This window comes from Rana temporaria, chromosome 7, assembly GCF_905171775.1.
Source record: "Rana temporaria chromosome 7, aRanTem1.1, whole genome shotgun sequence".
In the NCBI taxonomy this organism is placed as follows: Eukaryota; Metazoa; Chordata; class Amphibia; order Anura; family Ranidae; genus Rana; species Rana temporaria.
The window spans coordinates 92,633,463-92,660,031 of record NC_053495.1 but is presented as its reverse complement, the minus strand read 5'-3'; the positions used below and the strand labels follow the sequence as shown (position 1 = coordinate 92,660,031).

The following is a 26,569-nucleotide window of genomic DNA, read 5'->3' as shown; positions in this document are numbered from 1 at the left end:
GGGCAAAGATTTCACGCTCTAGATGTGCAAAGCTGGTAGAGACATACACAAAAAGACTTGCAGCTGTAATTGCAGTGAAAGGTGGTTCTACAAAGTATTAACTTAGGGGGTCTGAATACAAATGCACAAAAACATATTTGGGGGCACACCCTAAAATGTGTTTAGATTCAAGATGGTGCAGCTACAAGACCAACAAACAGTACACAAAACAGATTACAGGCATACCCCGCTTTAAGTACACTCACTTTACATACACTCGCGAGTAAGGACATAACCGCAAGTGTATGTAAAGTGCCTTACATGTAACTGTATAGACATTTTTCAGCCGCAGTAGAAAGAGCTGAAGCTCAGAGAGCATAGCCCGCCCTGTTCCAGTGTGCCCCTGACACCCCCACTACAGCTCCTGACACCCCCACACCCCCCACTATACCCTAGAAGTGAAAAAAGGTATTGTTTCACTTTAAGTACATTTTCGTTTTACATACATGCTCTGGTCCCATTGTGTACTTAAAAGTGGGGTATGCCTGTATAGCGCACACATTCAAGAATGACATTTATCCTGCAAGGCTAGTTAAAAACACCTGAACATATTCAAAAAAATATGGTCATATAGTGCTAAGCCCACGTACTGCGACAAAGTACCCCGAATTAGTGGGTCCTACCCTAGTAATAGAATGAAAGATCCTGCATCTCAACCATGGGAGCCAAGCTCCCCTATGTGGGAGAACTGAAGAGATTCCTCCTATGCACTGGTGGCCACTAATAAGGAGGGGGAGGGGTGATCCAGCCCAAAAAGGATAAATGTCATTCTTGAATGTGTGTGCTATAATCTGTTTTGTACTGAATACAAATGCACGACACACTTTTCACATATGTATTTATTTATATCCATTTTTTTTAAAACCATTTATCTTTTTCCTTACACTTCACAATTATGTGCCACTTTGTGTTGGTCTATCATGTCAGAACATTTGGGGTTAAAAGAATACATATAAGATCGCACATTTTATATGTTTCCTAGTGTTCCATATTCATATATATGTTTAGCAGAAGCGACACCATTTTGTGTCTTAAGTTGAGTCACAGTTCAAAGCCGGTGAGTGAGGTTTTGTTACCAGAATGACTTATGTCCTTACAGGAGACTGGATGACTATCTGTACCATCTCCCAGCCCATATATCTTCTGGGCTTGACACTGATAAGATAAACAGGATGAGAAGCCTTGCACAGCATGACACACAACATAGTGTGGTCTCTGTACTATGAGACCAATGTGGCTTATTCACAATGTCGGTGGGTTTATATATTATACATCTCAAATAGTATTGTGTATTTGTAATGCCTTAACAATATATGTGTATTAGTAATTCATATATAAACCTGTTTAATACATAGACATTACTAGGGTCCCAAAAATACAAAATCCTAAAAAAGCTAAATAGTATTAGGCTGCTTTGATCACATTCCGGCATTAGTTTAAAGGAACTTCCCAAGGCATGTGTACTGATCATAAAACCTTATCTCAATCATAAATTTAGGGGTTGCCGAAATGTCTAGGTTTGTTGTCAACAATTTATGGTGTTTATACCAGGCCAGAAGTCACAGGGGGTCGTAAGTCATGATTAACTCTGACCCTAAAATTAGGAATTATTCCTTAGACACCACTGCCCCCTACAGGTTAATATCGGCATGGTTCAAGATGGTCACCCACCAAAATATATTGTCATGTGACATCGCCAGTCATGTGATAGGGAAATACACACCCCTTTTTTTGGGGAGATAAAAGTGATTACACAGGACAGGAAAGGAGCTCTGTGGGAGAGAGATGGCCAGGCTGAGGGGAGCTGATCTCTGGAGGGCTGATGGCTGGAGCCTGATTTGAGCTGATCTCTGAAGGAAGCCGGAAGGCAGAGAGTGACCGCAAACATGTAAGGGGTTCACAGAAATCCTTCATTAGGACTTTCCCTTCTCAAGCAGAACTCTTAATTACTGGTAATGTATAATTTTATTATTACCATTTAGGTAATTGAAGTGCGGTTGAACATATGCTTGACTAATCCAATCCATTATTAGAATAGTTTGGGAGAGAGGTGAATTCTAACTGCAGTATGAATTGGCTTCACTTCTGAAACTAGGGTGAGATATACTTTGTCATATCTCATAACATTGACTTTAAAGTCTTAGAATTGGATTGATTCTAGCATATGTTAAACCATTGATTCATTCCAAATTTAACATAAGTATTGTTTGAATCATCAGCTTGTGTACAATATAACATTTGTTATGTACACGTATATAATAAGTAGTAGCAAGAGATCTGTTTGATATTGAGAAGAAATAATACAATGTCAAGGTTATGTCACTAAGAGCTAAAAGGTTTTAAATACGCCAGGATGATTTAAATAAGAGCTATGAATTTACCTTGCCATATAATGTAAATATCATGAGAACATTCAACCATCGTTTATATCTGATTGTAGAAGCATACCAATTATTTGTTGTAACACGAATTGTACCTGATTTTAGTTTTTGCACTATATCTTTAGTTAATAAATATATATATTTTAAATATTCAGTTGTGTTGCTTGTCAAAATAGCTTGGATAAAAGAATTTTGATATCTTGTATCGTAGGAAAAGTGTATATCTCCCAAAGCACAGATTTACATATTTCCATATATACAATAATATTTTATAGTTCAGAATAAACATGACGGTATATATAGGCTCTATGCCGAGATACGTCAATGGTTCTGACAATCACATAAAATCCCAATAAAATACATTTACATTTTTGGTTGTTTCATGACAAAATGTGGAAAATTTCAAGGGGTATGAATAATTTTTCAAGGCATTGTACTAGGGCCAGTTCAGACAGGATCCAATTAACCTGCCAGCATGTCTTTGGAGTGTGGGAGGAAACACATGCAGGCACAGGGAGAACATGCAAACTCTAGGCAGGTAATGCCGTGGTTGGGATTGTTTTTTCTTTTACAAATAACTGATTGATATGTATTGATAGATTGATACAGTGGGAAAAATAATTATTTGATTTCTTACAGATTTTGAAAGTTTGTAAGCCTCGCTCTGAAGAAACTAGCTTGACTAGTGAAACATGTCAGCGTGACATCATTATCACAGAGGGTGTGATGCTTTGATCCAGACTACGGCCACTTGACTTGCCTTGTATGCTCCAACTACCAAGCAGGGACTTCAGATGGCATGACAGGAGGAGTGTGGATGCAGTGACTGACTTGCTGTGGAGAAAGATCCCATAGTTAACCTGTGGATCTTTGGGTGCTATCATGGACTGGTGGGATTTATTTGACTATCTACCCGCACCTGCTTAAACCCAACACCACCCCATCTCCCTGTGGCACATTACTTCCATCCACAGAAATCCACTGCCTGTCTGATTTGATATGTACCAGCTCGACAGCCATCTTTTTCGCACTGAGTTTTCTGCCTTCAATGTGATTTTCATTGAAATATGTCCGAGGATCTAACCCAGTACCTTCTACCTGCTTCAGTACAGTCCCTTATTTTTCACACACACTTCCCCCAAGTTGCTGAATAACTTCATCTCCGATTTCTGGACTGTTATCACTATACTGACAGGTTCACTGTCCTAGTGCCAAACTGAACCTGGGACTGGTTGTTAATTTTTCATCTGCCAGCGATATTTCCTTTTTGGATACCTGATGTGTGTTATAGTGTGTGTGAGAATGAAGGCTTGAGCAGGGTGGTTGTAAGTCAGTTACTGACAATGTTGTCAATTTTTACTATGAAATAGTGAAGGTAATTGTGGGTTTATGTATGTTTATGTAATAAAAAGATTTTTACTTTTTCTTAAACCCGCTTACTTCTTATTGATGGCTCTCTTATAGGCTTATAGTCTAGAGGAGTTAATAGTTCTTAATTGAATGTAGATGGGTGTCCCAGCTGTGATTTTGTAAGTTTGCCCAATTACAAAGGAATGAGGGGTCTAATTTTTACCATAGGTGTATTTTAAATCATAGAGACAGAATATTAACCAAAAATCTAGAAAAAACACAATACAAATGTTATAAATTGAGTTGCAGTTCAATGAGTAAAATAAGTATTTGATCCCCTACCAACCAACATTAATCCAGTCTCCCACAGACTGGCTACAGCATGTGCTCATGTGGTACACAGATTAGTCCTGTCAATTTAGGAATCCACTCTCACTGCAGTGTCCTAGAAGGGGCATGTGTCTAAAGCCCAGTGCTCTTAACTACAAGGAAAAAACTGGTGTTCATGCGTATAAGATTTACCCACAATCCCATCGTTTTCTCACACAGTTAAGAGGGGGAATGAAAATCTGCTGACTGCTGAAAAGATACAGTGGAATCTCGGATTACGAGCATAATCTGTTACAGGAGAATGTTTGTAATCCAAAGTACCTGCATATCAAAACGAGTTTCCCCATTGAAGTCAATGGAAACTAAAATAATTTGTTCCGCATTGACTTCAAGGCATGCAATACCGCATGCGGCCAGAGGCGGGGTGGTGCCGGAGAGCCTCGGAAATGGGCAAAAAGGTCAGAGGACACCTCAGCTGACCTCGGCAAACCTTGGAATGACTTTATTCCCGAGATTTGCCAAGGTCAGCCGAGCTGTCCTCGGGGCTATCCGTGCATTTCCAATCGGCTGTGATCGGCGCCGTTTGGCTCTAGAGCCCCCCACCTCAGGCCAAACACGGTACTGCACACCGCTTTGGCCTGTATCGTGCTCATTTTGCGAGACAACAGTCGCATACCGAGTTACGATTTTTAAAAATACAGTGCTCTTATTGCAAAACACTCATTAATGGCGTTACTCGCAATCCGAGGTTCCACTGTACTGTTATATTCAAGCTAAATCATATATTTTTATGCTATATGTTATAAGATAATAATTTATTATTTCTCTATTTACTGTGAAATTACTAGTTGGAAGTTATAACTTCAAACTTCAGTAATTTCTCCGTTAAGCCATCTACTTGAGTACAATTTAGAAAATATAGTAAATTACCTTAAAAAACAATATATAATAATTTTTTGTATATTACTTATGGTAATTAACCCCTTTGCCACCCAGGCCAATTCTGACACTTCTCTCCTACATGTAAAAATCATAATTTTCTTGCTAGAAAATTACTCAGAACCCCCAAACACGATAGATATCTATCTATAGATATATAGATATCTATATATAGATAGATATATATAATATATATAGATATATATTGTTTTAGCAGAGACCCTAGGGAATAAAATGGTGGTCGTTGCAACTTTTTATGTCACACAGTATTTGCGCAGCAATTTTTTGTATTGTTTTATGAATAAAACAAAACAACACTAACGTTAGCCCAATTTTTTTGTATAATGTGAAAGATGATGTTATGCCGAGTAAATAGATACTTAACATGTCACACTTTAAAATTGCGCACACTTGTGAAATGGTGCCAAACTTCAGTACTTATAAATCTCCATAGGAGACGCTTTACATTTTTTTATAGGTTACATGTTTAGAGTTACAGAGGAGATCTAGTGCTAGAATTATTGCTCTCGCTCTAACAATCGCGGCATAAGTTACCTGTTTGTATCGGGCTCTGATACTAGCCAGTGTCTCACCAGCCACTGACCTCACTGCACTTCCCTGCACCACACATATGTTTCTCATGTGCTACAGAGGCTAAGAGACAATAACCTGTATTGTAAGTTGGAAAAGTGGGAGCTCCGTCGTGAACAGGTTAAATTTCTGAGTTGTCATGTCTACTGCCGTTTTTTCGATGGACCCAGAGAAACTATCTGCAGTTCTACAGTGGCCTTGACCCGTAGTTCTATGTCCGCTACAGTGTTTTATCTAGTCGTCTTCCAGGACAGCCTCTTGAGACCTTGGGCTCCTCCCTCTGGGCCAGGAAACACGCACACCCCTTTCTTTAAAAGGTGGTCCTCCAGGTCTCCCTCCTCAGTTATTGTGTTTCCTGCCAGAAGGGAAGGAGCACGCTAGGGACTAGGGAGCTCGATTCCCAGGACTGTCCTGGGTAGGAGACCCTGGCTGGACTCTCCTCTGCCTGCGGCACCCCTCTGTTCTAGGTGGAAGAGGTGGTTGCCGTTCCCATGGCTGTCAGTTGCTCAGAGAGACTCCTTTTTTGGCACCAGTTTTCCCCAAAGCCCTGGTACCTGTGATCTGGTCGTCCTTGTGGCAGTGCTGGGCAAGAAGCTCCGGTGTGGGTGCTTCCAGCGGACCGGGGGGTACAGCAGCGATGGCGGTGGCGAGAGACGCTGGCTTGCCATGCCGTTCCGCGCTGTAAACTTGGACTTCCTCCTTCCTGAATGGCGCTGAGGGGCAGGGTCTCTACGACGTCATCAAGGAGCGCGGCTGGATACAGTCCCGTCCTGCAAAGCGTCGCAGCGTGGGATAACAGGCACCCGGCCACTATGCTCAGATTGTATCGCCAGTCTCGTCAAAGATGACTCAGCGGCAGAGTGCCAAAAAGTCCTGGCGTCAGTTAAAGACGAGCTAGCATCTACCTTCCAGTCATTTAGGGGTATGATGGATAGGGTACAGATGCTGTCGCCCCTTTACAGGGCTGCTAGTGCACCATCTTTGGCTGAGCCCTCAGTGGTAGGGATAGAGCAGGATGAGGAGGCAGGAGGGTCAGTGAGGGAAAGCCTTTCTAGATCCCAGACCTCCTCTCAGGTGGACTCAGCGTCTGGCTCTGAGGTGGAAGAAGATTCCTCCAGGGGGGCGAGGTACCAACTATCCCTTGATGATGTAGGAGATTTATTAAAGGCGATTTACGAAACATTAGAAATTCGGGAGGAGCCAGTCCAACTGTCCAAGCACGACCAGATGTATCAGGGGTGCAGTGCTCAAAAAGCCAGGGTATTTCCCGTGAACAAGTCGCTTATTGAAGTGATTTTGCTGGAGTGGGAGCAACCGGAAAGAAGACCTTTCTTTGGGGGGAATTTCAAACGGAGGTTTCCTTTTCAGGACGATGCTTCCCATACGTGGAACAAGGTTCCAAAATTAGATACGCCTTTGGCCAAGGTTTCTAAAAAAACTGACCTGGCGTTCGACGACCTGGGGTCGCTGAAGGATCCCATGGACAAGAGGGGCGAAGTACTGCTCAAAGGAGCCTGGGATGCTTCCGCAATAGGGTTAAAGCCAGCCCTTGCAGCCACCTGTGTGGCCAGGAATTTGGAATGCTGGCTTGGTCAGTTGCAGGCTCACATTTCTGCTGGCACTTCCAGGCAGCAGATTTTGAAATCATTTCCTTAGCTGTTAAAAGCAGTTGGCTTCCTAGCGAACGCCTCAACAGAGTCTAAATGGGAGGAAAGAAATTTTGGACAGTCGCACTCCAATAAAAGGTAAAAAGGTGTTGCCTTTTATTCTGGTAAAAAATACTACAAAAGCAAGAAAAAAACAGCAAACAGTGGGGTAATAGAGCTAACTAGTTTCACATTGATAACCAATGCTTAGTCATAGCTAAACACAATAGTAGAAGCAACCTTATTTATAGGAAACATCCCAAAAACATCTAATGATCAATCCAATCTATGATGGGTCCTGGCTAATGCTGATAATCACAAGCATCTGTTGAAAAAAACACACACCCGTGGAAAACGACAACACCCACAAAGGCCAGGTAAAAGGATAATACAGAAGTCAGCTGATAAAAATGATTAACAAAAAATCAATTTGCTACAAACATGACATTTACCCAAGTAAAAACAAAACATAAATATAAAATAGATGTGGGAAAAAATGACATGGAATCACCTAACCAATACAATCCATCTCAGAACATTCCATTATCTGTTGTACATGAGAAAAAGAAAAGGAAGACGTGAATGTGATATGAAAATCGTTAAATGTCGCACATGTACAGGTGCATAACAATGGAAAAAGGTGGATGTATATATGTAGCACTACACTGAATGTGTAAATTGCATTTAATTGAATCTGTAAATAAACACTGTGGCAGGTAAAAAATGGTGTTGTGAGTGAGCAATGTGTAAACATCCTAAATAAAAGAAAGGAGGAAATGACAATAGCTAGTGAAGTCACCATATATATATGTGATGACAAGTGTAAAGAAAGAGAGCAATCAGACCAACGAGAAATTGTATATGTGTGAGTGTTGGAGTCAGCAATTCACAGGACATTGATGAGCTGTCAGTGAGAACACTGGCAGCGGAATCAACATGAATGTGAAAAAAACAGGTCTAGGTCGGCAGCGTTAGCAGTCTGGTTAAATACTTGGACGGGTGATGCGGCATCTAAGTTAAAACTCTGCGGCCTACCATTCTCTGGTGACCATTTGTTTGGTCCAGGCCTCCAGGAGGCATTAGAGAGAACACAAGATAGGAAGAAAGCCTTTCCAGAAAAGTAAAAGAAAAACGAGGGTAAACGTTTTTTTCGTGGCTTCAAGCAAAACCAGAATGATAGAGATGCCCATCCCAAGAAACATTGGTCAGGCCAAAAAGGGCAAGGTAGAGGAGGTATCCTGTTTAATCCTCCTCAGGCCACCCCCAAGTCCCAGTGACGCCCGCGTCCCAGTGGGAGGAAGGCTGGGAGAGTTCATTCCACAGTGGACAAAGTCAACATCAAGCCTGTTCGTGCAAGACTTCATAAAGAACGGCTACAAGCTAGAATTCGATTCTCTCCCTCCCCCGATATTTTTGGTCACCCAGTTACCGAAGGACCAGAAGAAGGCAGAAGCCCTAGGTCTCTTACTTCGGGACCTATTGGACCAAAAAGTCCTGATTCAGGTTCCCCGGGAGGAGGAGGGCCAGGGGTATACTCCCACGTTTTTGTAGTGAAGAAACCTTCCGGGAAGTACAGGCTGATCCTGAACCTTCGTCCTCTCAACAAGTTTGTGAGGTACAAGCAATTCAGGATGGAGTCAATATTCTCAGTTACCAACCTTCTCTTCCCAGGTTGTTTTATGGCCACAGTGGACCTCAGAAATGCTTACTTGCATGTCCCTATACGCCCGAAATGTCAAAAATTCCTGAGGCTAGCGGTACAGAGAGGTCAGCTAATCAGGCACTACCAGTTCAGAGCCCTTCCCTTCGGACTTTCTTCCTCTCCGAGGATCTTAACCAAGGTCCTGGTGGAGGCCCTGGCACCTTTGAGGATCCAAGGCATCACAATGGTCCCTTATTTAGACGACCTCCTGTTCGTTGCCTCCTCAGGTCCCCAACTAGAGAAAGATCTAAAGGAGCCCCAGAGCTTCCTGCAGTCTCTGGGGTGGTTAATCAACAAGGACAAGTCCCAGTTATCTCCATCACAAGAGGTCCTATATCTAGGATACAGAATCTCCTCAGTGTCGAGAAAGGTTTTTCTCCCCAAGGAGAAGGTTCTGAAGGTGGAGCAAGCAGTAGCCCAGCATCAGACCAACCAGGTTGCCCTGATCAGAAATGTGATGAGAGTTTTAGGACTGATGTCGGCCTGTTTCCCAGCAGTGCCATGGGCCAGGTTACATCAACATCCACTACAGAATCTTATGCTGAGGCATTGGGATGTCCAAAGAGAAGGTCTGGACCTCCCCATGCCTATTCCATCCAGCATCAAAAGAACCTTGTGGTGCTGGCGGTCCCCCCCAAAACCTGGAAAAGGGTTTGTCTTGGGATCCATAGTGGGAACAACCGACGCCAGCAGGCAAGGCTGGGGAGCCCATCTGGAGGGGAATTGGGCCCAGGGGTCTTGGTTACCCTCGGAAGCCCATCGGTCCTCGAATCAAATGGAGCTCTTGGCAGTTCTAAAAGCCATAGAGGCCTTCCAGTCTCAGGTAGTAGGACAACACCTGCAAGTGAGGACGGACAATGCAACTACTGTTGCCTACATAAACAAACAAGGAGGCACGAGGAGCCTGGCCCTTCAGGCCACGGCAACCCAGATTTTTAACTGGGCCGAAGCAAATCTGGCTTCCTTGTCAGCGATACACTTGAAGGGTTCACTGAATACACTAGCCGACTTTCTCAGTCGGCAGCCCATAAACCAGGACGAATGGTCCCTCAACTGGGAGGTGTTCAGAGAGATAGTGTCTCTCTGGGGGCAGCCAGAAATGGGCCTCTTTGCTGCAGAAGTAAACAAGAAGACACTAGAATTCTTCTCTATTCACCCACAGGACCGAGCTATGGGAATAGATGCCTTTGCCAACCCATGGCATTACAGTCTGGCCTATGCCTTCCCTCAGGTGAGGCTGATTCCCAAGGTCATTCAGAAGTTCCTCAGGGAAGCTATGGACCTGATTATGGTTACTCCGTTCTGGCCCAAGAGGCCGTGGTTCGCCAGCCTAAAAAAGCTGGCCCTCTGTCCGCCATGGACCCTTCCGGTCAGGGAAGATTTAATATCCTCAGGCCTGATCTTTCACCCTCAGGTAAAGAATCTGAAGTTGACGGCGTGGTTTCTGAGGAACAATTGTTGAAGGCCCATGGTTTCTCAGATAAAGTGGTTAGAACCCTTTTGGAATGCCGTAAACCGGTAACGAGAGCGATCTATTCCAAGGTCTGGAAAAAGTTCAGGCTAGCAGAGCAAGGTTTGGTTCGTCCAGGCATTCCAGCAGTGCTGGATTTTCTACAGGCAGGGGTGGAGAGGGGGCTTTCCATCAGTACCCTTAAAGTGCAGACAGCAGCCTTGAGTATCTTTCTTGAGACTCCTCTCCAACAAAATCAATTTGTAATTTTTTTTTTCAAAGCCGTGACTAGGTACAAACCTGTGAAGGTTAGAGCCTGCCCCTCCTGGGACTTATCTTTGGTGCTTAAAGCCCTTACCAAGAAGCCTTTTGAGCCCCTGGAGAAATCTTCGTTGAGACATATCGTCCTAAAGACGGTTTTCTTAGTAGCAATCACATCAGCTAGGAGGGTCAGTGATCTACAGGCATTGTCAGTTCGGGAGCCTTTTTTGGTGGTCCTGGACGACAGAATCATCCTTAAAATGGACCCTATTTTTTTGCCCAAGGTGGCCTCTGTGTTTCACAGAACCCAGGACATTGTCCTGACAACTTTTTGTTCCTCTTCAGAAGGAGATGAAGGGGAATTATTTAGTTTATTAGATGTTAAAAGAAATCTCTTGGGGGCGTGGCTGGCCAGCGCGGATGATGGCTGCTTGATTTTTTCGCTCGTCTGCCAGGGAGAGGAACGGAGCGACTAACACCCGCCACAGCTGACAACTACAACCCGGATACCTGCCTGAGAATGCAGAGACCACAGCGGGACCTGACGCGGAAACGGCAGACGGAACATCAGCCTCAGAAGCTGACTGCCTTCTTCGGAGCGCCGCACCAGGTCAGTACCTCACAAAATGGCGCCACCGGACACGCGCTGACAGGGGCCTACTCTGGTCTCCCCGAGGGGACCGCGGACACTCAGATCCACGCGAGCTATACCGGGTCACCCACAGCTAAAACGGGGGCGAATCCAGTCACAGGGAGCCCGGCGAAAGCGTGGATGCGCATAAACTCGGGGCCGCTTCTCACTTCCCCGCAAATTGAGCCCCAGGCCTGTAGCTACCTTCCATCGAACCAGGCCCTGAACTCCTCCATGGCTGCTTTTCCCACATCAGGCCAGCCAGTGATAGGTACGACCCTTAACCACTTCCCGACGGCCAAACGACTATTGACGGCCGCAGGGTGGTTCTACTTCTCTGGGGCGCCGTCATTTGACGTCCGCCCCTTTCCGCGTTCCCCGCGCGCGCTCCCGAGTGCGCATCAGGGAACTTCTGTGCTGGCCGTGTCCCTTGGACACAGCCAATCACAGATCGCCGTGAACGGCCAATCGGAGTGGCCATTTGCTAGGCGATCTGTGCGGCCAATGAGAGATGATCTCATATGTTTACATATGAGATCATTTCTCATTGCCGGCTCTCACAGACAGCGGTGCTGTCAGGGAGAGAGGAGACCGATCTGTGTCTCTTGTACATAAAGACACAGATCGGTCACCTCCCCCAGTCACCTCCCTTCCCCCACAGTTAGAACACTATATAGGGAATACATTTAACCCCTTCCTCACCCCCTAGTGTTAACCCCTTCCCTGCCAGTCCCATTTATACAGTAATTAGTGCATATTTATAGCACTGATTGCAGTATAAATGTGAATGGTGCCAAAAATGTGTCCGATGTGTCCGCCATAATGTCGCAGTCGCAATAAAAATCGCAGATCGCCGCCATTACTAGTAAAAAAAAATAATAAAAAATAATTCTGTCCCTTATTTTGTAGGCGCTATAACTTTTGCGCAAACCAGTCGCTTATTGCGATTTTTTTTTTTTTTTTACTAAAAATATGTAGAATACGTATCGGCCTAGTCTGAGGATAAAAAATAAATGAAAAAAAAACGTTTTTTTTTTTTTTTTTTAAATTGTCGCTCTATTTTTGTTTATAGCGCAAAAAATAAAAACCGCAGAGGTGATCAAATACCACCAAAAGAAAGCTCTATTTGTGGGGAAAAAAGGACGTCAATTTTGTTTGGGAGCCACGTCGCAGACCGCGCAATTGTCAGTTAAAGCGACGCAGTGCCGAATCGCAAAAAGTCCTCTGGGCAGGAAGGGGGTTTAAGTGCCCAGTAAGGAAGTGGTTAAAGACATGCTGCTCTCCCTCCAGTCCTCCCTAATGTCTGATTTATCCTCCATCTTCACTAAACTCTCAGCTGACATGCACGTTATGGAGGACAGAGTGACTCACTTAGAGAACAGCATGGAGGACTGTACTGCTACGGTGAATGACTTAGTTGATTCATATGGGGATATACAGACAGAGCAGAAATGGGTCAGAGCCAAGTTGGCTGATTTGGAAGATCGTTCCAGAAGAAATAACTTAAAATTGCGGGGGGTCCCAGAATCCATCATGCCTGCTGACCTTCCTAAATATGCTAAAGAACTTATGCACCTAATGCTCCCTGATGCATCTCCCAGAGATCTGATAGTCGATCGGATCCACAAGATTGCTAAACCCGCCCACCTTGCTGAGACGGTCCCCAGAGATGTACTGATGAGGGTCCATTTTTTTCATGTAAAAGAAAAGCTCCTGTTGGTCGCAAGGACCAACCCACCGCTGCAAGGCCCGTTTGAAAATGTCCTGTTCTTCCCGGATCTCTCGAAATACACCCTGCAGCTTAGACACCAACTCAATCCAATCACCAAGGGTCTTTCTAACCACAAGATCCTGTATAAATGGCGCTACCCTGCCACATTGCTAATAACCAGGAATGGTACCACTTAGGTAATACAAGATCTACAGAAAGGAATGCGCCTACTCCACACCTGGGGAATCATGCTGGAACCGCCACGTGACCTTGCACCTCCGAAGGAGCAACGTAGGCCCTGCACGCTTCGACATGACCCTGAACTGGGAGAAGATATTTCAGACCTAGTGGCTTAAATGCCTCCGGGTGTACATATCTACTTGTTAAATGCTCTCCCTGGCATTCAGCTGCCTGCATGTTTTTTTTTCATGTTATCTCCATTATTTTTTCTCTTTTTTTGCACGTTACTGTAACAGCCAAGTGACACTTGTTCCTCCACCCAGTGGTTTAGTGGGATTGTTAGGTCCTTTACTCCACCGCCTGATTTTATCGGTGGCACCACCACCGTCTGTCATTACTGATAGATCTATCTCTTTCATGCTCACCAGTTTTTCTTGTTTGTTCAAACGATAACATTAGTGTTTCAGTTACAGCATATACAGCTCCAGTGCAAGGCACCACACACTGGTAATCTTCACCTGAAAACGAATCCGACAGTGGGATCGACTTTCCCGTGCTGCTACCGCGGTCTTCATCTCCAACTCTTTTACGCCGAGGGTGCAGGGACCTGCACTCCTGGGATCTACACCTGACAGTGACCTCCAGAGTGATCTTTGGTTAATGCGTACTGATACGCTCAACTTCTTCTTCAAACTGTAAGTAACCCCCATCTAATTTTTTGCTCACATCTAGTCCCCGATGGCGCTCAAGATTCTGTCCCTTAACGCCAATGGGTTGAATCACCCGGCGAAAAGACATTCCCTATGGAAAATGGCATTAGACCTGAAATGTGACATTGTATGTGTTCAAGAAACACATTTTCTATCTACAGGTGCACCCGTATGTGCTAACAGGAACTTTCCTCATGTGTTTTTGGCCCCTTACACCTCCAAGCAGAGAGGGGTGTATATAGCGGTTAGAGATACGGTCAAATTCCTTCTGAAACATGTTGAATTAGACCCTGATGGCAGGTATATTGTTCTTGTATGCAACGTGAATGGCATTGATTACACCTTGACTAACATTTACGCTCCCAACGTCAAACATATCGGATTCCTCCGTAAAGTGATGCGAGTCATCCTACCCATTAAACAAGGGCGCCTTATCTTGTGCGAAGATTTCAATCTGGTCCCGGATGTCCTCCTGGGCTCCACCACCGCCTCTAAACGCAGAGAATCTCCTCTAAAAAACTTCATGACCTCACAAGATATGTTTGACGTCTGGAGATGCTACCATGGCTCTGAGCATGACTACACGTTCTTTTCTCCCCTACACAGAACCTATTCACGCATTGACCTGTTTCTTACGGCTCTTGCAATCTATCAGCGCATCTGTGATCCACACCACGACCTGGTCTCACTCACAAAATGCACGTCCTACTTTTGTTTGGAGGGCTAATAACTATATATTGCAACACCCTTCTTTCTCCGGAGATATCTGATCACCTAAAAGAATACTTTGACACTAACACAGGTTCTGTGCCAGACCCAGGCGTGGTGTGGAACGCGCATAAGGCATTTGTAAGAGGCATTTTGATTAAGCTTAACTCAGCTCAAAAATCTAGATCATTGAAGATAGATGCTCTTGTGACGCAATTAGACACCTTGGAACGAGTCGACAAATCCAACCCAGACCCCAACAACTTCGCACGACTGTTGTCCCTACGACAGGAACTCAGACTCCTCCTCTTACAGTCATTTCAACGCAATCAACGGAGATTGAAGGCGTTCTGCTCCACATCCAACAAAGCGGGTAGAGTCTTAGCACAACGCATTAAAGGGCGGAGGTTGAAGAATAGAATAGACCACATTTTTCACCCACATACGAAAGAGCAACTTAAAAACCCCCAGGAAATTGCTGATGCATTCAGCACGTATTACAGCGACCTGTACAACCTACACGCTGACCCTGACACGCACCAACCTTCCTCTACAGACATTGACGACTTCCTCAGCCACGTTAGACTCCCGTCCCTCACCACTGCCCAATTGTCCAAACTGAATGATCCCTTTACCAATGCGGAAATAATAGCTACCATCAACTCCTTACCTTCGGGTAAGTCCCCTGGACCGGATGGTCTCACTGGGGAATACTATAGACAATTTGCTCACCACCTAGCGCCAGCACTGACAGCCCTATTTAACCATGCGGCCACTACCTCCAATCTCCCAACGGAATCCCTACAAGCACTTATTGTAACCCTGCCCAAGCCTGGAAAAGAACCAACGACACCCCAAAACTTCCGTCCCATCTCACTTCTCAATTTAGACCTAAAAATTAATGCTAAAAAGCGATTGCCACGAGACTCCTTACTATCATGCCCACGTTGGTCCACAGAGACCAATCGGGGTTCACTACAGGACGGCAGGCATCCGATGCCACGAGAAGGGTGATCGACATCCTACACCATGCTGAATCTAGCGGAACGCCTTCTCTGCTTCTGGCTTTAGATGCAGAGAAGGCTTTCGACAGAATCCACTGGGATTTCAAGGTCAAATAACGAATGCACTACTCGCCTTATACTCTTCCCCGTCGGCGCGAGTCTTCTCAGCTGACATGCTTTCTCAACCCTTTAATATAACGAACAGTGCTAGACAAGGCTGCCCCCTCTCCCCGCTAATTTTTAACTTACTTATTGAACCCCTTGCGGAACATATTATGCAAAATTCAAACATCTCAGGGTTCAACATTGGCACCACTTCCCACAAAATCAGTTTATTCGCAGATGACGTCATCCTTATGTTGACTAACCCGGCTTCGTCACTGGCGGAAGCGCAAAAGACCCTTCAGTGGTTCAGTAAAATATCATACTATAGAGTCAACGCCACTAAATCCTATATCCTTGACTTAGGCCTAGACGCCACCACTAGGAACCTTCTCCAAGCCCAATTTCCCTACGCGTGGGCAGACCACGAAATAACCTACTTGGGAGTTCACCTAACGAGATCCACAAAACACCTCTTTAAGAGCAACTTCAAACCCTTCCTAGCTACACTCCAAACAGAAACTCAAGAAACTCAATCACTGGCCAAACACAAACTATCCTGGATAGGAAGGCTAGCAGCATTCAAAATGCTACATCTTCCCCAACTATTGTACTTATTTCGGACAATCCCCATACCCATCCCATTGTCATACTTTCAAGCTCTCCAAACTACCCTGAATAAATTATTGTGGCAAGGCAAGACACCTCGGTGCGCCAAACAAATTCTCACTGAACACAAACTTGCAGGCGGTTCGGGATCCATAGACTTCAAGGAATATCACTGGGCTACGTTACTCGCCCAGCTTAAGGACTGGTTCCAACCCCGCCCCCTTACTCTTTGGGGGCAGTTGGAATCCATGATGGTTAGACATCACACTCTCTGAAACTGGTTACTGGGGGTCCCACACAGCTCTTTAGTATCCGAATCGCTTCCCCCTACGATGAGGGCTTTGGCCCTAGCGAGGAAATTTCTGGTTACACAGGGTGAATTACATCCCCAGCCGTTCCAACCTCCTCTTCCACTGGCCATACTGGAACAATTCACGACCGACCTTAGGCTGTCACACTGGACATCCTCTGGTGTACACTATATACAAGACATCTTCAAAGACGATTCACTGCTCTCATTCCCGCAGTTACAGGACAAATTTAAACTTAAACAGGTGGAGCTCTTCACATACGTTAGGATTAAACATTGTCTATCTCGGTTGCCAAAACCATGCTACTCCATTCCTCCTAAACTTTGGTCATACTTGACCGATACCTCCTCCAAGCTGAAAGGAATTTTCGTATTCTATAACTCTTTTCGCCAAAAACAGGTCTTCACCAAAGCCAAACCTCACGCTCTGTGGGACTTAGATACAGGTCAGACACTCACTGAAGCACATTGGCGCTCAGCACTCAGATCTGTATACAAGTCCACCCGTAATGCAGCACTGTGGGAACTCACAATAAAAATCTCTCTCCGGTGGTACCTCATGCCCGCTAAAATAGCTAAGTTTAGGAAGGACATTCCCGACTCCTGCTGGAGATGCGCCAAACCCAAGGGTGATATCCTCCACATCTTCTGGACCTGTCCGTCTATCGGGACATACTGGACCAACATCTTTCGCATCCTGTTAGACATTACAGGGACCACCATAACACCCTCGCCAGCAATGGCGTTGCGAAATATGCATGTAGACAGGTTCCCCAACAACTTGAGATTGGTAGTCACCAACATTTTACTTGCAGCTCGACTGAGCGTAACTAGACTCTGGAAAACTACTCAACCCCCGACGATTGTAAGTACAATTGACTTGGTCAATCTACACTACAACTATGAGTTGACGATGGCCTCCAGCTCTGGAAAGTACGCTGAGATTCACACCAGATGGCTTCCATGGTCATGTTGGGCCGGGGCAGCAGCAGTTTTGTGAACCCAGTGTCTATTTAGGCTGGGCCTACCCTTCTAGTCATACTGTCTTTTGTAATCTTTTGTAGTCTTCGGTGCTAGTTTGTCTTCTTTTCTCTTTCGGTCACTCGCAGCGAGACCGATCTACCGCTCTTTGATGTATACGTTATATGCATTGAACAATTGCAACTGATTGTAACCTGTTACTTGTCTTAACCACTACATTCTTACTCTTGACGAAAAACTGGATTGTATTGAGAAGGTTATGATACTGTATCTGTGAAAACCCAATAAAAATTATTGTTAAAAAAAAAATCTCTTGTTTTATCTCTTGTTTTATTTGGAAACCACTAAGGAGTTTAGGCGTTCAGACGCTCTTTTTGTTAATTTTTCGGGTGCCCGTAAGGGTTACGGAGCATCCAAGTCATCCATCGCTAGGTGGCTTAACCACTTAAGGACCGGACCAATATGCTGCCTAAAGACCCAAGGTGTTTTTACAATTTGGCACTGCGCTGCTTTAACTGGTAATTGCGCGGTCATGCAATGTTGTACCGAAACGAAATTTGCGTCCTTTTCTTCCCACAAATAGAGCTTTCTTTTGATGGTATTTGATTGCCTCTGCGATTTTTATTTTTTGCGATGTAAACGGAAAAAGACCAAAAATTTTGAAAAAAAATAATTTTTCTTTTAACAAAAAGTAAAAAATATCGAATAAACTAAATTTTAGTCAAACATTTAGGGGCCCCGTACGCGGCTTGGCTCCCAAAAAGTCCCACACATGTGGTATCCCCGTACTCAGGAAAAGCAGCAGAATGTATTTTGGGGTGCAATTCCACATATAACCATGGCATGTGTGAGCAATATATCATTTAGTGACAACTTTGTGCAAAAAAAATCAGTTTATCATATTCCCACAACTTGTGTCAAAATATAAAATATTCCATGGACTCGACATCCCTTTTAGAAAATAGCTTGGGGTGTCTACTTTCCAAAATGGGGTCATTTTTTTTTGTGCTATTTTGGCATTTTATGGCCTTCGAAACTGTGATAGGTAGTGAGGAGTGAAATCAAAAATTGACACCCTTAGAAAGCCTGAAGGTGGTGATTGGTTTTTGGGGTCCCGTACGCGGCTAGGCTCCCAAAAAGTCTCACACATGTGGTATCCCCGTACTCAGGAGAAGTACAGGGGTGTAATTCCACATATGGGGGGAGTATGCTTTGCGCGTGGGTGTAAGCGTTACTGGCACTAACTAGATACCTAGCGGCACCAGCGACACTAATACAGCGATCAGAAAAACGATCGCTTAGTGACGCTGGCAATAGGGGGTGAAAGGGTTAACTATAGGGGCAATCAGGGGTTAAAACCTTTATTAGAAAATGTATGGGGGTACCTAACGCTATAAAAACCTAGCGGGCGAACCTCAAAAAATAACTAGCTACCTAGCGGCACTAATACAGCGATCAGAAAAACGATCGCTTAGGGACGCTGGTAATAGGGGGTAAAAGGGTTAACTCTAGGGGCAATCAGGGGTTAAAACCTTTATTAGAAAATGTATGGGGGTACCTAACGCTATAAAAACCTGACGGGCGAACCTCAAAAAATGACTAGCTACCTAGCGGCACTAATACAGCGATCAGAAAAACGATCGCTTAGTGACGCTGGCAATAGGGGGTGAAAGGGTTAACTTTAGGGGCAATCAGGGGTTAAAACCTTTATTAGAAAATGTATGGGGGTACCTAACGCTATAAAAACCTGGCGCGCGAACCTCAAAAAATAACTAGCTACCTAGCAGCACGAGCGACACTAATACAGCGATCAGAAAAATGATCGCTTAGTGACGCTGGCAAAAGGGGGGTGAAAGGGTTAACTAGGGGGTGATCAAGGGGTTAAAACCTTTATTGGGGGGGTAGGGGGCTACCCTGGACCTAACACGGCAACCATCACCAAACTGCCCAAACGGCCCAATAAAGCCCCCCCGAACCCTGAAGAGCACCTTCTCCGCCCGGCAATCGATCTAATCCCCCCCAGCAGCACGGATCCTCTCAATCTGACAGCCCCCAGCCTGGATCCTGTGGCCTGATCGGCGGCCATCTTGCTACACCCAACTCCACTCTCCCCTTTCTCAATACTATTAAACTTGATCCAGGGTTCGCCCGATCGCCTCACAAGGGGTCAGGAAGGAATTTTTTCCCCCTATCGTAGCATATTGGCGTAGCACGGCCAGGTTTTTTTTTGCCTTCCTCTGGACCAAGTCAGGATCGAGGATTAGTTAATCCTTGATAATCCTCCCCCCCCCCCCCCTGGTGTTATACGACCATGGCTAATCTGCAATATTCTGCAGAAACCATTGGGAATCTGAGGCGATTTGCCGCAATACTACCAGCCATCACCAAAAAAGCCCTAAGAACTGAGCGACTTTTGAGAATCGATCAGCGATCGACTAGCAAAAATCTCAGCCGTTTACCCCAGCCTAAGCACACTTCATGTGCTCTGATCAACACAAGATCGGCAGTAAAACACTGACTAGAAATCCATGATTTCATTCTACAACACGATCTAGACTGCCTCTTTATTACAGAGAGCTGGCTTACAGCCGACTGTAACACCATTCTAGGAGAATTGGTGCCAGAAAACTATCGTATTATAACGGAAAATAGAATAGGGCAAAGAGGAGGAGGCCTGGCGGTGATCCATAAGACTCATCTTGCAATCACTAAACCGGTCCTTCAAAACCCTCTTCCATTCATGGAAACCCTTACCCTGCAACTACAAACAAACTCCCAGGAGACCGTCCGTATTCTACTCTGCTATAGGCCACCCGGGCCAAAATCGCAGCTTTTACTATCATTGACGGACTTCATCTCCACTTACACCCTCAACGGCAAACATCTTTTGCTGCTCGGGGACTTTAATCTCTGGGCCAACTCACCACAAGACCCCGTGGCCGACGCCTGTATTGACCACCTGGAAGGATTAGGGCTACAACAACTAGTATGTGGGTCCACACATGCTTCAGGTCACACACTTGACCTTATTTTCAGGCAAGATCTGGAAATAAAAATTTAGGAAAATGAACCGTTGCCGTGGACAGATCACCATGCAATCAAATTCATTATTTCCGAATTCCCCCCCTCAACAAAAACATCAAATCTAGTGACAACACACTGGACTAGATGTCAGAAGAAGCTCCATTCGGAACTCTTCAAAACCACATTAAGGAAAAAAATAAAAACAATTCAGCCGCATCAAACGGCTGAAGAAACACTGGATGCCATAAACACAGCCCTATTACAGTCAGCCGACTTAATAGCGCCGAAACGTAAAACCTGCATCCGAAAAAATACCTCCAGCTGGTTCAACAACCAACTGGCATTACTGAAGCAAGAGCGCAGAAGGGCGGAAGCCGCCTGGAAAAGAAGCTCTTCAGATGAGAACCTCACCATCTACAAAGCAACAACAAGAAAATACCACAAAGAAATCTTCAAAGCCAAGAAAAACTATTTTTCTGAGGCTATCAACAACGCCCTAAATCGCCCACACGAACTCTTCAAGCTGGTCACTCAGACCATGAATCCAGAATGTCTTGAAAACCCCAATTCGTATACCCAAGAATTTTGCAATGAATTGTCGGATTACTTCATTAATAAAATCGAGGGAATCCGGGAAAGCATTCAGCAAAACAACACCCCCCCCTAACCCCCCCCTTAATTATCCATACAATACCCGCAGTAATTCACCACAATTAGGTAAGTTTACGCTGGAACCCATCTCTATCCATGCCACAAAGAATATCATTGGTACTTTGCGTAACGGCACAGCGCCAAATGATATCATCCCCACTAAACTGCTGAAGGAATGCGCTGACATCTTGGCACCTACTATCACGCAGCTTATTAACCAATCATTCAAGGAAGGTATAGTGCCTTCCCAGTTGAAAGAGGGCATAATCCGACCTATCTTAAAGAAACCCACCCTAGACCCTAAGGACCCAATTCACCGCCGTCCCATAACAGGCCTAAACGCTCTCTCAAAGGTAATGGAAAAAGTAGTGGTACAACAGCTGCAACAGCATCTAGATACCCATAACCTACTTGATCCTTTTCAATCGGGCTTCCGTCCTGGACACGGGACGGAAACAGCATTGGTCAAAATATGGGACGACGCTCTCGAGGCCGCATACGAAGGAGAATCTTGTCTCCTGGTTCTGTTGGACCTAAGCGCAGCCTTCGACACTGTAGACCACAAGCTACTTTTGACTCGGCTAGCTGAAGTAGCCAAAATCGCAGAAGGTGATTTATCTTGGTTCTCCTCTTTTTTGGACAACCGATCGCAAACAGTGAAGTTAGGACCTTTCATCTCTGAGAAACGCACATTATCGTGCGGAATCCCTCAAGGATCGCCTCTGTCGCCGGTGTTATTCAACATCTATCTTCGACCAAATGAGAAGAGGGGGGAAAAAAGGGGGTAACCAAAAGGACCCCGGGGCTTTTGAACGGTGCAAATAAATAATCAGACAAAATTTGATTATAAAATTAGAAAATATAATTTATTACACAAATAATTAGTATGCCATAAATACGATAAATTTGAAATACATCTCGATTAAATACGTGATATCAAGACGAAGCATTGTTTAAGTCAGCTCTACATGTTTCACTCCGACGAGTTTCTTCAGGAGCTTTCAGACATACAATGCTAAATATCAGAAGAAAAACAACAAGACATATAATTAAATGACTGTTGAAAACAATCATTTATATATCAATACATTTTGGTAAATAATGTCAAAAAAGGGAAAAGAAAAATATTGATCATGAATACATCAGTTATTGTAGATAATGCATGCTCAAGGATCTCAACATTGGATGGGATTAATATCCCCAAGGATTCGTGGCTGGTAGCCTTGGATGTGGAGGCCCTCTACAACTCCATCCCCCATTCATTGGGGTTGAGGGTTGTAGAGGGCTTCATCTTGGAAAATTCCGAAGCTTCCCCGGCATACAATAAATTCATTTTGGATTTGTTGGACTTTATCTTATCCAATAATATTTTTCTTTTTGATGGCTCCCACTACCTCCAAGTACAAGGCGTAGCTATGGGGACTAAGTGCGCCCCTTCCTACGCGAACTTGTACTTGGGGGGGTGGGAGCAAAATTTGCTACGCACGGATGATGTGCATTCATTTTTTGAGCACATCCCCCTGTGGCGTCGTTTTATAGACAATGTTTTTTTCATTTGGACGGGCCCCAAGGTTGATCTTTTATCCTTCTTGAAAAGTTTGGAGAGCAATGAATATAATCTTAAGTTTACCTCTGAGATGAGCCAACTGTCTATAACGTTTTTAGACATTCAGATTTCAATAGACAATGTAGGAATGATTGAGACATCCTTATTCCGTAAACCATCGGCAGGCAATGCACTTTTGCATGCCTCTAGCTCACATCCGAGATCTCTTATCTCTAATATTCCTTATGGACAATATTTGCGACTACGTCGCAATTGTAGTACTGAATCTAACTTTGAGCATGAGGCAAAGTTATTGCAAACCAGATTCCAAGAGAGAGGATATAGCAAAAAGGGCCTCAAAAAGGCATACCTCAGGGCAAAGCAAAACAAAAGAAGTTCCTTGCTCCATGACCAAAAAACTTCCAAACCCGATCCGGGCATACGATTGATCACACGCTTTTCTGGCCACCACCAGAAGGTGCGTTCCATCCTTCAGAAATATTGGTGTCTTTTACTCAGCGATGAAGCTGTGTCTAGACATTTACAGGACTATCCACAGATTACCTTTAGGAAATCTAGATCGCTGCGGGACCGGCTGGTCCGCAGCCATTTTTCCTTAGGTAACACACGCCTGTGTGGACCCAGGGGCTCTAGACCATGCCACAAATGCCCATTTTGTTGCTACATTCACGCTTCCACCACCGTTAATCTTCCAAATGGACAAATATTGAAACCCACTTTCTCCGTAACATGCCAATCTATTGGCATAGTATATTTGATGCAATGCGAATGTGGGGCTTTTTACGTGGGAAAAACCAAGCGTCCATTTTTTCATAGGATCAGGGACCATGTTACCTTGATTGCTAAGAAAAAGATGGAAACCCCGATAAGCCGCCACTCAGGCAATCACCACCAATTCAACAGTCATAAAATGAAATTCTCTGCCTTGGAATACATCACCCCCGGTGAGAGAGGGGGCGACTATGATAAAATACTGCTCCAAAGGGAGGTAAAGTGGATTTACTCTTTGTCCGCTTTGATTGCTCCAGGGTTAAATGAAGCTTTGAGCTTCAAGCCTTTCTTATAGGGCTGTCTTTCATTTTCACTTCTATTATATCATTATTGTTAAAATTCACAATTCATATATCACATATATATATATGTTTCTGATTTCATAGCAATATTTATCAACATCATTGTATATTGATACTCATATGTATCTTCTATAAAATTTCATTTTCTTTTTATATTTATTTTTATTTATTTCTCATCTACTTATTAATTACAATTAATTTATTTTTCTTCATTTTATTTTTATTTTTATTTTTAATTTTATTTTTATTTTTATTTTATTTTATTTTCATTTTATTTATTTTGTTTTTTGTTTTTTGTTTTTCTTCTTCTTTTTCTTTTCTTTTTATTGAAATCCAAAAATCACTTAGGATATTTCCAGATGTAATAATCACTGTATGTTTATCATACTGTAACTTCTTATGCAATTATGTATGGATTGTCTCTCCAAATAAAACTTTGTGTTTAATGATTGTTGGATCTGCTTGCTCATGGTTCTCATAAAACAGAGTGCTATTTACAAATATTAATTAAGAACACTATATGTCAAAACAACTTGCTTTTTCTACTTTCAAGTAGTAACAATATATCATACTGTTTTATTATTCATATTTATTTTTATTTTCATTGTATTACTTCTATTCATAATGACGGCACACCAAGGAATGTTTTTCCCTCATGCCTCTGGGCGCAGGATGGATTCAGGAGAGCCATACGGACACGTAGGGAGCTGCAGGGGTTAAGAGGGTTTATCACTCCCCTTTCATTATTGTTTACCCTCAGATCCCTTTCTTTTAGACCAATTACGCCAGCACATCCATTCCCAGCTTGAGTTTTGTGTGTTTTTTCAGCGCTTCCGCGCTGTCTATTCCATTTGCCTTCCAGCTATCTTGTACTGGAAACCTTTCCAGCCTCCAAAATGGCGCCGATCGTTTTTGGACCGCCCACAGAGACCTTTTCCTTGGTCTCATGTGTGCTGTCATTACTTTTGGCTACATTGGGATCAGCTGAGCTTGTCAGCTGGGTGGATTGTTTTCCTTCTGCTGACGCCCAGGTCATGTGTCTGCACCGCGGCGTTTTGATTGGTCAATCATCGCCGTGGTGGCAGATTTAAAGCCCAAGCGCTGTGTTAGGCGCTCCAGCTGAGACCAGACCTAATTAATGCAAGGACAGGCTGCTGTATGCACAGCTATCTAGGTGGCTCTGCCTTTTCATCTTTGGACTTTGTCCTAATCAGGTATTTACCTTACAAGCTTTTTGGCTTTGTGCTTACACACTGTGAGCATTAGGGATTTGTTTGTTCTGTGCATTTTTTGGCACTGAACTATCCCTATTTACTTATAATATACTTTTTTATTTCTCCCCTTTGTTCTTAACAGAGCGGATGCCGCTTTTTGATCAGGTTATTTGAGGGGCTGTGAGAGTGTCTTCCTTCCCCTTTATCCTCTTTCAATCCATATCTATGGCAAACATTAGACTGTCTCTACTGACAATAGGCATTTTTGCTTATTATTGACAGGTATATATATTATATATATTGTCCATTATAACAAGTTTTTGGAGTGTATATTCTCTTTACCCATTGTTGCACAATACAACTGAGAGTAGTTTGCATATGTGTTTCCACATGTGCTTTCCTGATTTTTCAGATTAATTCTATCAATGGCTTAAAATCCTGCTGTGGTTCTCCTGAACTATTCTGTTTTTCCCTGAGGACTCTGGTTCCTTCCTGTATGGTCTGCTGTCTTTTGCTGTTTTACCTTTTTGGTAAGTAAATATTATTGTTTTTACTTTTGGCCCCTGTTTATATGTAGTTGAGATCCTTGAGCATGCATTATCTACAATAACTGATGTATTCATGATCAATATTTTTCTTTTCCCTTTTTTGACATTATTTACCAAAATGTATTGATATATAAATGATTGTTTTCAACAGTCATTTAATTATATGTCTTGTTGTTTTTCTTCTGATATTTAGCATTGTATGTCTGAAAGCTCCTGAAGAAACTCGTCGGAGTGAAACATGTAGAGCTGACTTAAACAATGCTTCGTCTTGATATCACGTATTTAATCGAGATGTATTTCAAATTTATCGTATTTATGGCATACTAATTATTTGTGTAATAAATTATATTTTCTAATTTTATAATCAAATTTTGTCTGATTATTTATTTGCACCGTTCAAAAGCCCCGGGGTCCTTTTGGTTACCCCCTTTTTTCCCCCCTCTTCTCATTTTTTCTTATCATTGGGGTGAGGTGCCTGTGACTACTGATACTTGTCCACAAAACGTATTCTATCTATCTTCGACCGCTTTTTGAAATCATCAGCAGCCAAAAACTGCTCTACCACTCATATGCAGACGACACGCAACTGTATTTCCGCATTTGCAATAAAAAGGATCACCACCTCAATCTAGAGACATGCCTCTCTTTGATAGAGAACTGGATGACAAAGAGTTATCTTAAACTCAACGGAGCGAAAACAGAACTTCTCCTGTTTCACGCCAAGCGTATGAAACAACCTGCAACAACTTGGACTCCCCCGCCCATTCTGGGCAAAAACATCACCCCTAGCGCCAAAGTCAAAAGTCTCGGGGTCATCTTCGACTCCTACATGACAATGGATGCACAAATAGGGTCAG

General features: G+C 43.7%; 1 protein-coding gene and 1 long non-coding RNA gene across 5 annotated transcripts in view; both read left to right on the top strand.

Moving 5' to 3' along the window:
* The window catches only part of XPNPEP3 (X-prolyl aminopeptidase 3), a 255,076-nt gene extending 251,262 nt beyond the window's left edge, over positions 1 to 3,814 (top strand). For both annotated transcript variants that reach the window (XM_040359658.1, XM_040359657.1), the window contains one exon: positions 3,060 to 3,814. In XM_040359658.1, coding sequence (XP_040215592.1) covers positions 3,060 to 3,076 — 17 coding nt within the window. In that variant the 3' untranslated portion in view covers positions 3,077 to 3,814. The remainder of the gene's footprint in view (positions 1 to 3,059) is intronic.
* A 21,290-nt stretch (positions 3,815 to 25,104) lies between these two features.
* On the top strand, positions 25,105 to 25,945 carry LOC120944835. 3 transcript variants are annotated; one of them, XR_005750493.1, is made up of 3 exons: positions 25,105 to 25,164; positions 25,577 to 25,694; positions 25,906 to 25,945. It is a non-coding gene; the product is annotated as an uncharacterized LOC120944835 (long non-coding RNA). The 3 variants fall into 3 exon arrangements; XR_005750492.1 differs by lacking the exon at positions 25,105 to 25,164 and adding an exon at positions 25,405 to 25,446 and having other exon boundaries at positions 25,536 to 25,694; XR_005750494.1 differs by lacking the exon at positions 25,105 to 25,164 and adding an exon at positions 25,406 to 25,446.
* Positions 25,946 to 26,569: the final 624 nt, after the last annotated feature.